Source organism: Anopheles moucheti, chromosome 2 (assembly GCF_943734755.1).
Source record: "Anopheles moucheti chromosome 2, idAnoMoucSN_F20_07, whole genome shotgun sequence".
Classification (NCBI taxonomy): Eukaryota; Metazoa; Arthropoda; class Insecta; order Diptera; family Culicidae; genus Anopheles; species Anopheles moucheti.
In genome coordinates this window covers 4,599,588-4,613,648 of record NC_069140.1, presented here as the reverse complement: position 1 = coordinate 4,613,648, position 14,061 = coordinate 4,599,588, and the positions used below count along the sequence as shown (strand labels likewise).

Here is a 14,061-nt window from a genome sequence, read left to right as displayed (position 1 = left end):
TTTATCCTCTTTATAAAGTGTCCTTTTAAGGGTTTTGAGGGGTGTTCCGAATATGATGTAACAGAAATGTTCGAATAATTCACACAACTCACTAAATTGTGGCAGTAAGTTTCAGCTTTCTTTAAACTTAAACTATACTCGTCCGCTTTGGCGTATCTCATTCAACAACACAAAACTGTATGTACACCTAACCTGTGCAGAAGGCTTACATTTCATCAAATGCAGCTGATGGTAACTCTTGTAACACTTTCCAGTAACGAGCTAACTAATCGATAACAACTAATCCACGCACAACTGCAAAACTGCTCGTCGAACTCTCGCTTCTGCTCTAAGTAATTCTAACAAATCAGCTAACGCTCTGATTCAACTCGTACGGCAACATAATGCACTACAGCTTAATGCATGCTTTCACTTTTCCTAACAACAACTTTGGCAAATTCTAAAGCGGCGCAGAGCAAACGGAAACCAAACCGTTCGCCATTCTTCGAACCGTGGGGAAAAAGCTGCAAAAGCTCAATGCAAGCAAAACTGCATCTCCTCTAAAATGTGTACGCTTGAACCATACACAACTACACCCACACGTACACACATACACACACATACATACATACATACAGTCCTACGCAACTACTATCGATATTGTTCTGTACTCGCCATCGAATGTCCCGGAGGTGCCCTTCTAACTGAAGCATCCCATGTAAAGGTGCGATGGTGAACTGTTATTGTCTATCTCATTTTTTAAATCACGTAAAATCGTGCGGGTCCTTTGTATGTACACTGGAGAGTAAAACGTGTGGCCTGATTCCGATGGTGATGATGATGACGATGGGTTTGGTTTACTAACGACGGCTAGTGTACTGGCTACTGCTGCTGTCAATACATTGAGGTTAGGTGTGGTGCTGTAACTGCATGCTCTAAAGGTAACTGTGCACGTCATCGCACCGTCTTGCTTTGTGGTATCTGCTCTAATGCTTTGTTGGCTTAATACACTATATTAATTACAGATTCCCGTTTTCCCACACCCTTATTACCGAACGACCAATATCCTGGGGTTCTTTACATGAAGGTCCTGCGATGAAACACATTCGACCAAGATTCAATAAAATCTTTTCACCGGCAATTTCACATGAGGATGGAGGATAGACAAGTGTGTGCCTCAAGTGTGGAACAACCTTTTGCATGAGATGAAGGAAAATATGCTACAAATGCTCCAATTTCTGTCCAAAAATCAATTTACAGGATACAGAGGTACGGGAAACGATGTCCGAATTCCGTTGGACGAAGATTTCTGGATGCGATGGATGCGTGATTGGCACTTCAGATGGAACCGTTTCGCTGAAGGTGTGATTCTAGGCGAATTGGATGGATTTAGCCATTGGATTTTTTGCCGGCGATGACCCGATGACAGGTGCCATCAGCTGAACAGCGTTGGAGGAACCCTCCAGTTCAGCTACTACTAGAGTATCGTGCAACGATTTTTCGAACCAATCGATTGCGTGAACTCCAACTTTGGTGCCGTCCCACCGACCGGGTATCCCATCAGCTCCTTGAAAATATCTCCAATTTTGTAGTTGTGCCTGCAATGGGAGGTGAAACAGGACACCGGCAAAGGAGAGAAAAACGTTACCATAAACGTTCCAGGAACGCTTCATCGCATGCCCTTACTTTGCCGAACATTCGACGTACCCACAGCGCCAGTGTTTCCGAACGAGGGTGGAAATGTCCTTCAGTTCCTGTGAAGATAAAGCGAAAAGGGTTTTTGCAATACCGGAAGATTGTGGGTAACAGCTTCAATGCTTACCTGAGTATGAGGGTTAGATACCATATCAACCTTGTTGCCCACAACCATTATCTTAAAATCACGGTGATTGAAACTTTCCAAAATTTGATCACGCATATTGCGGCAGTACTGTCGACATGAGAAGAAACGGAACAGGACTTTAGTATATCTGTGTGGTTATTCTCAAAGTATTGTACATTTTTTACCAAACGAATTAAAATATTGTCAACAAGCTAATTTTACTATTAGAATTGCATAACTACAGGCGGGATTGTCATGCGAATTGCATACTTCAAGGCTGCAATAATAATTTACAGATCACAGCCTGCTTTATAGTTGTCTCTTTGGAAATCACTAACCTGGAAGGTGTCCAGATTCCCCATGTCGTACACCAGCACATACGTATGGACGGTACGCAACCCTAGCGGATGGCCATTGTTCCACTCGGCCAGATTATCTATCGGGAAGTACTTCTGCGGTGGCACATCCAGTACCATCAGCTCGCGTATGCAGGTATCACAGACCAGACAGCTCCGATAGACGGTACGCTTTGCGGTGCGGAGGTGTTCCTTCGGGAAATCGTGCTTAAAGAATTGCTACGAATCGAAATCGGGAAAGGGCGCACGTTAGCTCAGCTGGAAGTGGTTGAGGAAGGCGAACTTGCAATACGATACCTGTAGGACACTGGTACGTCCAACGCCGGAGGCCCCCAGAAACGCAACCTTAAGGGGGCCTTGCATCCAGGGCGGATCCGGGCCTTCCAGAGTGATACGCTATGCTGAAATACACTTATTCTGTATTCGAATTTCCATATCGATGGACAGGATCTTGTTAAGCTTATTGCTAGCAGTGGTGCCCTTGGTGGTAGTGGTGGTGGTGTTGGTGGAGATGGGTTTAATTTTGGTGGTGGTGGTTTTGGTGGTGATGGAAGCATTAGAAGAAAGAGATGAAACTCTAGCGGCGCCGGTCGTAGCGTGAGCGCTAGCAGAAGCAGTAGTAGTGCTTGTGGTAGTAGTAGAAGTAGTAGTAGCAGAAGTAGAAGTAGTACTAGCAGTAGTAAAGAAAGAAGAAGAGCTGGTTGTGGTTGTGATGGTGGTGGTAGTGATGTTGATGGTAGAGGTTGGTTTGGTGTTATTAGTTTGGGAGGGTTTTCTGGTTGTTGGATGGGATCGGGCCGCCTGCGAGCTCGCTTTGGTCGGTTTGGGCAATCTCGCCTTATCCGAGGACTTACTGTTATGACTGATTTTGAGTGGGTTATTGCAATAATCTTTACCATTATCGTGCAACAGTCTATTGGAATTGGTCGGCGAGAGACGGTTCCACATTTTAGCGACAAGCTTGAGCAGGCTAATGGCAAACACTTTTCCGCTCCCGGGTCGTTGTGCCGGGACCCAGTACCAAGATGCTGCTGCTTTCCTGCTACTGCTGCTCCGACTGCTACTGCTGCTATCTCGTGCAATTGCGGCGTTTTTTGTCCAACTCCAAACAGCACTACAGCCGCTGATGTCACCGTGTTTCTATTTCTTCCGCGTTGTTCTGCTCGGGCACAAACAGTCGCCTCGTGCGCTCAGGTTGAATTATGGTAATGCCTTTATTCAGATTTACAGCGTAACGATGCTCCCGGGATAAGTCGACAATGGTGGATGGTTCTTGTTTAGCATTACCTGGAGCGCAACCAACTCCACGGTGGAGTACATCGCAAAACGAAGGAGTACACGTTTGCACAGGTGGCTTTCGCGTGGTGAACTCCGCAAGTTCTTCGCTCCGGTACGGTCGGTCGCAAACTGAACACGCGTGTAAGCTTCGGCCTAGGAACTGCAGCACCGGCTGTAACTACTCTAATTATCACTAGTCCACTTCGAACACGTTATTGTCTGCTAAAACCATTATTATAGCAGCGAGCAGGTCTTTCGTGTTGGTGGGTGCGTCAGCCAACGTCTAGCCATGGACAGACCTAAACTGTCCACCGTGTACATCCTGTATGCGAAGAAGAAACGATCTATTTGGAAGTCGTCCGTGCGTCCGTCCGGTCCGACATTGGGCAGGAAGAGTAGCGCGGCAACGGGAAAATGGTAAAACAAGGAATTAAATTTGAAATACGAGACAGGACAATTTTTCTAATGGACCAATGCGCAGCGAATGGGAAAGCGGCAGAGTGCGACGGCAGTCCACTTAGGGTACGGTAAGGGTACTTTTGATTGCCTCATTCAGTAATCCAAACCGAGCGATCTGCTGAATACTAACAACTGTGTCTCCAGTTGATTGAGAGTAGGTAATCCTTTAAGGTTGCTATCATTGTATCCCTTTACACCGGGAAGGTGTGCTCGGTGTGGCCAACCGAAGGGAATATGAAACCATCGAATCAATCGCAATTTTCAACCTACCGGCATACATCTCGTAATCCTTTCCATAAATCAAATCGATAAGTTCACCCATACATTAACTAATTGATTTCAACGAATGCCTTTTCCGTACTCGCGCTACTCATCACCCCTTCAGGACAAGCGCAACTCTTCCATATCTGGATTGGTCCTAAGTGCATCTTTTCTACATGCAGCGATCTTCCCGTTCTCCATAGACTTCGTTCGTGCCAATAGACGACCACATGCATGCAGAAAGTCAGCCTCTTACCCGCACGTCTAAGCCATCGTTTGGCTTGTTTTCGTATTCTACTCCATCTTTTTGCTTGATGCCTTCGACTTTACAAATGGTCTCCGTACCCAACCACTTACCGAGCATCGTCAGCCGGTTGACGAGCATAAATATGTTTACGTGCCCGAACGAGCCACACCACACAGGAGACAACCCACAAACGGGAGCTCGAGTTAGCTCAATGTGCACAAGCACCATCCCCGTCGGGCGCATTGGTCCTAAAAATACACCTCTTGTGGGCTAGTTGTGTGCTGCTGCTGTGTTGTCGTTGTTGCTGGTGCGGTTTTGTCGTCCACGGGCGGTCGCCTGGGACCCGAGTCTGTGGACGACAAATCCCCACCTACCGTGCCCACTTGTGAATGATGAAATGGTCAAGTTGAATGTCGAGCTGCAACGGTGCACGGCACACGGCGCTAATGGTGAGTTGAGATTGTAATAGGCTTTTCGAAAGTGAAAGTAGGGCAATGGTGCAGCCAACAGAAGCGTTTACGGTGGAACATTTGCCGGCACGGGGATGTAGCTCAGATGGTAGAGCGCTCGCTTAGCATGTGAGAGGTACCGGGATCGATACCCGGCATCTCCAAGTGTAATATTTTTGTTGACGGAAACTATCCCAAATGAAGTGGAAAAGAGATAAACACGGATGTACACGGCACAGAAAAGCGCTTAACAATTTTGCGACAGAAACATATCTTCAAGGACCCACCAAAACAAGAGCAATGAATGTGTTGTGGTGGTAAAAACAGATCCAATCAAAGCAAAAGGGAAAGGGACTGTAAAATGACCCATAAACTTGAAGAATTTATCTTAGAATGTCCCAAAATGCCATAATGATTGACTCAGTAATGTTCCTACTTCCTTTTATTCTGCCACATTTCATCCTTTGCACTCTGTTCGGTTGCTGCGAACGATTAGAAGATTATGATTTATCGCCATTCGAATCGTTTGGAAGGAGAGAAACAACTGAAAACTGTCGAACAAAGTTCCGCTTCCATTTTCAAAGCTTTTCTTTCGTTCCATTCGCGCGAAACGGATAAGGAACGTTGCTAACCCGGTAGAATTAAGTTAATTAACATCCCGCGGTACCTCTTAATTCGGCGAGTACTTGGAAGGGTTACCGTGTTTGTCCGTTACGGCCGTACATAATGTGTCAACAGAGCCGGAAAGGTTTGCCGAAATTGTTTGCCAATGTCAAGACGGAACAACAAATAAGTACGGGCTTGCTGATTGATGGCAGGCAGAGAGGTGGCGGATGAAATGGCTTCATAAAATGAGATACGAAAAACTTCTCAGTCGCTTTCCTTCGATGGGCGATTGTGGCATGGTCAAAACAAATAAACTCTCTACGTATAGTTTATGTTTTTTTCTATCTTCCGTAAAGTTTATTACGCACGTAAAATTGTACGTGAAAGGAAAGCTGTAAAAGATGAGCATGAAAGTTGTTTCAATTGAGTTTTGGAAGGTTCAAAACAAAGCTTTACGGGTCGTAGTTTGTCATAGGGTGTGTAAGTTACCCGTTGCTCAAGTCATACGGTTCCTTTGATGGATAAGTCACTAACAAAACCATCATCGGACAATGTTGTACGGCCCAGATTGAATGAATACGAGTGTATTTGTGCGCTTATTGCATACATTCAGGCGAAAATACAACGCGAGCAATCTTCCAAAATGAAAAACGCCTAAAGCTATGCAATTAGTTGTCGATTACTGCTTAATTCTATTTGTCCTTGTTATAAAATAGAGGGGCACTAGTAGACAATGTTATTTAGCTCTATGTTATCTCACCAAAAAACATATTTTTTGTTTCGAAAACAAATTTTCAATAATACCAACACAGTTCATAATGATCGTTGTAGATGCTGAAGTGTGATTTGTGTGTAGTACTCCCACATTCGTTTATCATTAGGCAGGCAGAAAACTTTTTTGTGCGTGCTGCATTAAACTGAACGGATAGCAAAATGAGCTCCAAGAAAACGTCCAACCTTAAAGCATTAACGAGCGGCATTGAGGTTTTTCATTACGTTGTTTGCTTTGCCGCGCTTGTGTGTGTGTAGTTCATCAAACGATTAAGATTATTGTTTGGTAAACATTGGCAATAGAAAATCGATCAAGTTGATATGCACAGTAAAACCTTTTGCAAGTGGTGAGCCGTGATGAGGTGGAAGAGTATTTCCCTTTGATCAAGACGAGACTGACCGACCGAAAGCCTTGGTGCCACCACGAATGCCGGGCGGCCGGTTTTGCCGAAGAGTGTCGGAAACGGTGGGGTTTTGTCTGGTAATCAATACGGTACACAGCGCTGATTGCAAAATCCATCCGAACGTTGATTAGATGAAAGGATTTCCGGACCTACGGACCAGTCCCATGCCGGCGGACAAGTACGTCGGTACGTTAGTTAGATCAGTGCGTGGCCGGAGTTGTTTGCCATCCAAACCGACCCATCTTCATGTCGGAGAGCATCGCTTGGAACCGAGTGGAGCCACCATCGAACGTAAGTAGATCAGAGAGCAGAATCCTTTGCTGGTGATCCACTTATCAATCTTGCTGCGAGCACTAGTGAATCCATATTCGTCTGTCCATGCATGGACGAGATGAGCGGACAATATACCATGAAGCCCTACAAAGGCGAAGCATCTTTTCAGCCTAAAGCACGCCAAGTAATACGGAGCACGGCTAACTCTCCTTTGATGCCCACTGCCACGAATGCTTCGTAGTTCTACAATCCCAAACAACCGGTGTACGCCCGCTTAAAATGCAATATACCCGTGCCTTGGCACAATGTGCAGGGCATATTGCTCACAGTGCGCTATTTATCGTGCCGGAGCGGTTTGCATTTGATAAACGATACGTGCTATTTCATATCCATTACGGTAATGAGATAAAGTCGTTACGATGGTTGCAATAGAAATGCGTTCCTACTGCGAACCATGGCTGGTAGTGCAATCCGATCGAAATGTGGCACGGTGCATAATCAAAGAATTTATGCCTCAATTTACAACGCTGTTACGTCGATAACGATGGTTGAATTTAATAAATTTGCACTGGAGATGAAATATTTGCCATAAGTGTATTTACCATCCCGCGCTACACGCCCCATTCCGCCGGAAGGTATGCAATCAGTGGTTTACAGACAACTTTTTATGGGAAAAAGTTGGATTGCTGATGAAAGAGCGAAAATCATATTGCATACTCCCGGGGAACTGAACGATAAATTGTTAGTATGAATCTGATTCGTTTTTATAAAAAGCGATGATGTTGCAGGGCAATTGTTGGCAAAAATGTTTATAAAACCCCGTTAACAAAGTTCGGACTGAAATAACACTTCAACATCAATTCCACCATACCGCACGCGTAAACTTTACTTGTAGCAATTTAATAAAGCGCTTAGTGTGTTTGTGTTGCTGTCACTTCAACAAACGAACCACAGCGAAAGCAGCGAAAAGCTACAGAGCTATTCAAATGGTGGAACCATGTCTGAGCCCTGTCTTTTTATAGCATTCTATTAGATCAGCTCCACTTCAGCTGGCGGGTTCCCGGTACGGGGGCCCGGACATCCACTGACAATGTTCCCGTTTCATGACAAAATAACCATTTTCTGTTGACAGTTATTTCGGAGCAAAACCGCTCGACCAGCACGACGCAAACGAAAACCCCGTCCGATGGGCTGGATCGCGCATCTCCGTCAGCCCATCAACCTTTGCCTCAGCCTCCGTGTACCGTTCATTGAATATTAAACTCCCAATCTGTACGGCTGCTAGGGGTCCGTGATAGCGAACGCATTAAAATTCGAACGGACCATAAACACACGAGTCTTGCATTATTTAGTTGGGACGAAACAAAGGTCCCCGAAAGGGTAGACATTTGTCAGACCCGAGTTCTGCAATGCCGCATGTCCCGTGAGGCGATGATTGGAGATGAAATATTGGCCGCTATCATCAGCGTAATGGCCTGGCCTTATCATGTTGTAAATCAATGAAGATGATTAAGTTTCTCCCCTTTTCCGCGCTGGGTCATGGTAAATCTCACAAGTTCTTAGGTGAACCTCAAAGAAACGAAATCACTGCTTATGCTAACTTCCGTTTAACAAAGTCCCCAACAGTATGATGCTGGTTAGCGTAATGTCAATGCCTATCAAAGCTTGTTTTGAATGTAAATACCGCAACCTAAGGCAACCCTTTCGAATCATGTTATCTTCACCATTCGGCACGAATAGACGTAAATAGAAAAACCGGAGCAGCATTACAGATGAAGTAAATCCATCACACACTTGGAAAACGGGAGAAAAAAAGGCCGTAACGCAGACACGCACGAACTATCCGGCTCGTCCCGTGCCGATATGCTGGCTTGTGATTGCATAACAGCCTCGTGATGCTCCTTTGTGCGGGATGGTGTTGTACAGGGCCGTCCTACGGAAATTCCCTTATTTTCCCCGGTTTCCCCGGTGAGTGACTCACTGCTCGGTCGCGGTTCGTCGTCTGTTCGTCGTCTGAGCGACTCGGTGGTGAGTCTATCTCTCACCCTTTTTACCGAGCGCAGACAAATTTGTAACTGCCCCCTTCCTCAGGCTGGTTGCCACCACCAAAGCTCTTCTGCCCCTTTTGTCGACGAAATTCCTTCAATATCGCTTCCTTACACTTATCCTCACTACCCAGACCCGGAATTATTGTCCGCCCTTCGAACCTGGGGGCTAGGGACCGTGAAAGCATCAACTATGATATCGCCATCCATCCATTGGCATCCACCACGTGCTCAGCCGCCCGTACACGATTGGTTTGCGACATAAGCCGATTACCGGAAATGGTTCGTGCTCATATTTCGTACAAGGTGTAATTCCTAGCCAACATCACCCTGGGTCTCGTTTGTTTGATTAATTAGATTGTTATTCCAACGCGGCCCAATGTTTTCCTTTTCTCTCCTCATTGCCACATGGGCACATTTCACTGAACCGAAAATTCGCACACTCACCCACACGCCCTAATCACAAACTCACAAATTGGGGCAAAGTAAGGAAAACAGGACTACGGCTATATTTATTTACTTCACATCCTTACACTCCCGGTGTATCCGGAAGGATCGATAGGCTTAACACGGCACTGTGGCTTATTGTTTAGACACTTTGTTCACTTTAATCCTTGCGTGTACGTCGCAAACGGAGAACCCTTTTGCACTTTATTTTTCACCCATCACCCGTTTGAATGGACTGTACTTGTTGATAACACCTGCCCGAAGATAGCAAAAACCCAAAAAAAGACTGGGCGGCTCGCGTTCAAACATCAAACACCGTACCTAAACACTAAACGGTTCGAACACCAGGCGTCTCCATCGGATGGGCGATGGTGGCGTTCGGTTTTATTTTTATTTACACTAGCACCTCCGTTGCTCCCACAGCGCTGCCAATAGCAACCATTGGTATACTCGGCTGCTTAGAACACTAACGCTAGTGGGCTCACCCGTCGCAAACATGAAAGGCAATCAATAGGGCGAAATAGAGAAATGGGGCACAGGCAGCACCCAAAACACTTAAAAAACAATACCACTTACTACAAGTAAAAAACAACAACTCCACACCGGGACGCGAACAACGTGTTACGCACTAATGTATTGTGTGTGGGTGTATGTGTGCGCGTGATGTAGAGAGGGAACCGTTTCGAAGCAGCACAGCACACACTATCACCGTCAACGAACCGCCAGTGCGTCCGCTTGATGGAAAGGTTCATGTACGACTAACCCGCGCTCGGTTCACAGTTCGGTGACTGACTTTGCTAAGCTTTTTCGGTGCTTTCGGGAGACCGGGAAGAACCGTCAGAACCGATTACGTCGTGTTTCGATGACCTCCCCGCCGAGAGTTCCCCGGAAATGGTAACATTTGCTCACCCTTGTATCAACTCCGGCGCTTCGGTGCGTGAGAGTGAGAGAGTGAGAAGTGAGAGTGAGTTCCCGTTCGACGGGGATGATTTTGGTGAAATAAAAAAAAAGATTGTAAATAAACGGAGCGGCGCGATGTTTGGTGGGGGGGAGGGGGGAAAAAGATGGTGAAAAACGGAGAAGCATTTGCTTGGACAATTTTCCTGGAAAACAGCTGAGCTGCGTACGGTTCGATGGATAGATAGCCTGTGGAGGTTATTTGTAGCAATGCGGTCCATGCGGTATGTTGGAAAGCGTTGCGAACATTGTGTCACTTTACGGTTCGTGAGGAGCTAATTGATTTTTAACCTTGTGCATTGCTTTTCAATCAGTCCCGTACAGTGATCTTGTTTTATTTCTGACATCCTTGCCTGGCTATACAAAACACTCGATCAAACGTTCTTTTCGGCGAAACCGGCATGGCGGTTTGATGTGTTCGTAGCAGCCGCAATGAATTTGAAACAAGCCCAGCACCCCGCTCAGCACCGTCACGCAGCCTGAGCATGAGATCCCGCGTTCAATGAGTGACGGCGTTCAGCAACTCGCACGCGGGCGTTTAACGAACTTCTGGCACATTTGAACGACATTAAACGTACGACAGCAACCACACACTTTATGAAGTTTAAAACATCGTTATGGTGTTTTTGAATCGATGGAGCAAATATGACGCTTTTATTAATGAGTGTGGTTAGCAGTCGCTCACCGAGCGCGCACGGTAGTGAAATCAATTAGGGGGTTTAATTAAAATGGCGTCTCACAAACCACCATCCCACAACACACAAGGCACGATTCCTGCTTTGAGCTTATCATTTCTGATTTTGATCGATTTTGAGATAGTTTCGTGCGGAGTTCTCCGAAGCAGGTAAGCGCGGAACGCTGTTTCAATCATACCGAACGCCGGGACCGAAACGAAACACATTCCGATATCTGGCGATGAAACGATGAAAGCATAATGTGTCCTGCTGCTGGTGTGCGGATCGAGAGGTTCAATGTGGTACGATGATCTCTTCCCCATTTCGAAAGACACCGATTCCCTTACGACACGTCAGCACGTTGCGAAGGTGCTACCCCTTTTTTCCCTTTATGTGCTTCAATGTCCCCACGGGACGAGTGTGTGTGTGATAGTTACGGTTAGCTTCAAGTGTCTCGTAAAACTAACGCCCTGTCGTCCACATCGTTTATATCATGGTTGGAGCATCGCTCCGCATGAAGCAGGTGGAAAGTGAAAGTTACAAGGCGCGAGCCCTTCAGCATGCTTCTGCCAAAGGGTAGAACAATGTCCCTGATGAGTTTCTTCTGGCCATTCTGCTGTGTGTATGCGCGTGTGTGTGTGTGTGGTGAAAAGGAAGAGTGAATCCCTTTTTCCATCTTTTCTACCATCATCACAGCTGAGGTGTATAAAATATGCCTAGTTAAGCTCTGGCAGGCGTTCGGCCAGAAGCAGCCAAGTGTGAAGGTCTTAAATGGTATTCCTGTCTTTTCTGTCTGTCCTCCCTCGTACTTGGCACCGAAAAAAAAGGCTCCCGTTAAGCACACACTGTTGGGGTGATAAGCGTTCTGTTAAACACAACGATTTAGTGTGATCGTTGTGAAGACGGGCCTACTTCTCCGCCTCTGCTCCGCACTTGGGAAACGAGTACGGCAAGCTATTAGTGGACGGTTTAAATTATTGGCCCATTTTTCATCACGCAGTTCCACGTTGGAGTGGTGCCTGCTCAAGGTAAAGGTCGTTTCCTTGCACCAGGAACTCGGGTCCGGGTGAGTTTTCAATTTTAAATCCTTATTTACGTCACCACTCGATGAGCTGTGCCTTTATTTCGAGGACACTTGTGGCCGCTGATACGCATCAATGAGGGGTAAAGACAATAAATTGGGAGGCAAATGTTACCCTTATTCTCTTGCTTTATCGTGCCGCTTTGTGTCACCGATAAGGCACGGGTTCTAATTCTAAACGCTTCCGTTAGCATGTGTCCTTCGCTTGCGATGACAACGATGCATAATTAATCGTGGGATCAGTGCCCGGCTGACAAATGTGGCCGTAAATGCGTAGAAGGACTTCGGTCGAAATGGATTTTTCGTCTTTCAATGCGACTTTAAAACTGGTTAGTGTGATAATTAAAATTCAGTAAAAAAAAGAAAGTTTAAAGAGTAAACGCTGTACCTTCAAGCTGACCTTAAACTGCTGTGTCGCGGACCGCCGTCCACATATCCGCAAGGTGAATACCAATAACCGACCTCTGTGGGGAAATTGTACACCACCCCACAATGAAAGTATCTCTCAAAGACCTCCCCATGCCACGATCGATCTTGTCTGATGTGAAAGAAAAGTGTGGCATCGAGTGGTTGTTAGCATAAAAGATTAACGCACTTAAAACTCCCCATTTCGGAAACTCCTGGTTCTAGCGAGGCGCACGAAACCGCACACACACACACATACTTGGTATGATAATGGTGTTGTGCGGTGGGAAAATGTGACTATTAGCTTCCCAGACGGAACAGATGTTCTCGGGCAGGGCGGGTGCTTGAATCCGTCTCCTGAAGATGATACGCAGTCCCTTGCGGTTGGTGCATGTGTACCGAGAGCCACCCGGTAAAAGCGACCCGTGGTGGTGTTCGATGCGCTGGGAATCAACTTGTATGTGGCAACGTATTCCTGATGGCCACGTAAGCGCCTCAAGGACAGCGAACCTGTGCGGGATGATCCGTACCATCGCCCGTCTTACATTCGATTGATACGTTGAGCGGAACGGACGTATCAAGTCGATCGTATCGCCGTGAAGCGTATCCGATTGTACAGAGCGTCCCCACTGTGAACTCTCAATCTACGACCGAGCCAATCATAAAGCGTTTTCGTTAGAGAAAGGTTAAGCTTTCAACGGCTAAGCGCTTGTTTCATCTCGGATAGTAGTGATTGGATATTTTTGCCTCGTGTGTACGTGTGCTTTTCCGTACCGAATAATCTTCTGATGCTGAACTGACGTGAACACGAAGCGCTGGAATAATATACGGTGAAGTTCTGAAAGAACAGTCTAAACTTACGATCGACTTGTTGGTGCGGGGCGAGTGCAACAAACCGTAAAGCTAACGGAAAATCGAACTATTTTACGGTCGCGATCCTTTTCCGCCCGTTGGTAGGCAAAGAATGTGTAAAGTTTTCGTTCGGGTGCGTTGTTTCTAGTACGGAACGTTGTATGGTACAGTACGGTGGCAACAGAGAACAAAGAAGATAAGTTTCCGAAGAAGCAATCGAACAAATTTGTAGTTGTTTCTAGCTTTGGTGCATTGTGTTTAGTCGTGTTGTAAAGTAAACTATTACAAAGTAAGTATTGAAACTATGGAAAACTTTTCCACATGTTTCAGTGATAGTTTAATCTGTAGGATTTGTGGATAGAAAAATTAATGCTTTGTATAGAAATTTATTAAAATGAAACTATGCTCCAATACGCCTAAAAGTATGCAATATGTATTTTGTATCGAACATGAAAAACCTCCTTGTTCATCAACATTGCATACTTTTAGGCGTTTCAGTTGAAAACAAATATTCCTAACTTGTTCTATTCTTTCCATCTCAGACAAACATTTTAGATAGTACAATGTTTGGATACTGAATTTCTTCGTTTTGTCAATGTTTGACAATCGTAAATCAAGTTAAAACTGTGTCTAGATTTAGCAAGTTACATCTCTACGCTTCACCAAACGATAGATTTGTTTGCTTTAGAGCTATT

General features: G+C 45.7%; 1 protein-coding gene and 1 non-coding gene across 3 annotated transcripts; one reads left to right on the top strand and one right to left on the bottom strand.

Moving 5' to 3' along the window:
• Positions 1-45: 45 nt before the first annotated feature.
• On the bottom strand, positions 46-3,075 carry LOC128310458 (ras-like protein family member 10B). 2 transcript variants are annotated; one of them, XM_053047104.1, is made up of 6 exons: positions 3,054-3,075; positions 2,455-2,558; positions 2,140-2,376; positions 1,802-1,909; positions 1,666-1,733; positions 46-1,577 (listed from the first exon to the last, which is right to left on the bottom strand). In XM_053047104.1, the coding sequence occupies exons 2-6, from the start codon at positions 2,518-2,520 to the stop codon at positions 1,457-1,459; spliced, it is 600 nt and encodes a 199-aa protein (XP_052903064.1). In that variant the 5' UTR covers positions 2,521-2,558; positions 3,054-3,075; the 3' UTR covers positions 46-1,456. The 2 variants fall into 2 exon arrangements, with proteins under 2 accessions (XP_052903064.1, XP_052903063.1); XM_053047103.1 differs by lacking the exon at positions 3,054-3,075 and having other exon boundaries at positions 2,455-2,634.
• A 1,867-nt stretch (positions 3,076-4,942) lies between these two features.
• On the top strand, positions 4,943-5,015 carry Trnaa-agc (transfer RNA alanine (anticodon AGC)). The gene has a single exon. It is a non-coding gene; the product is annotated as a tRNA-Ala (tRNA).
• Positions 5,016-14,061: the final 9,046 nt, after the last annotated feature.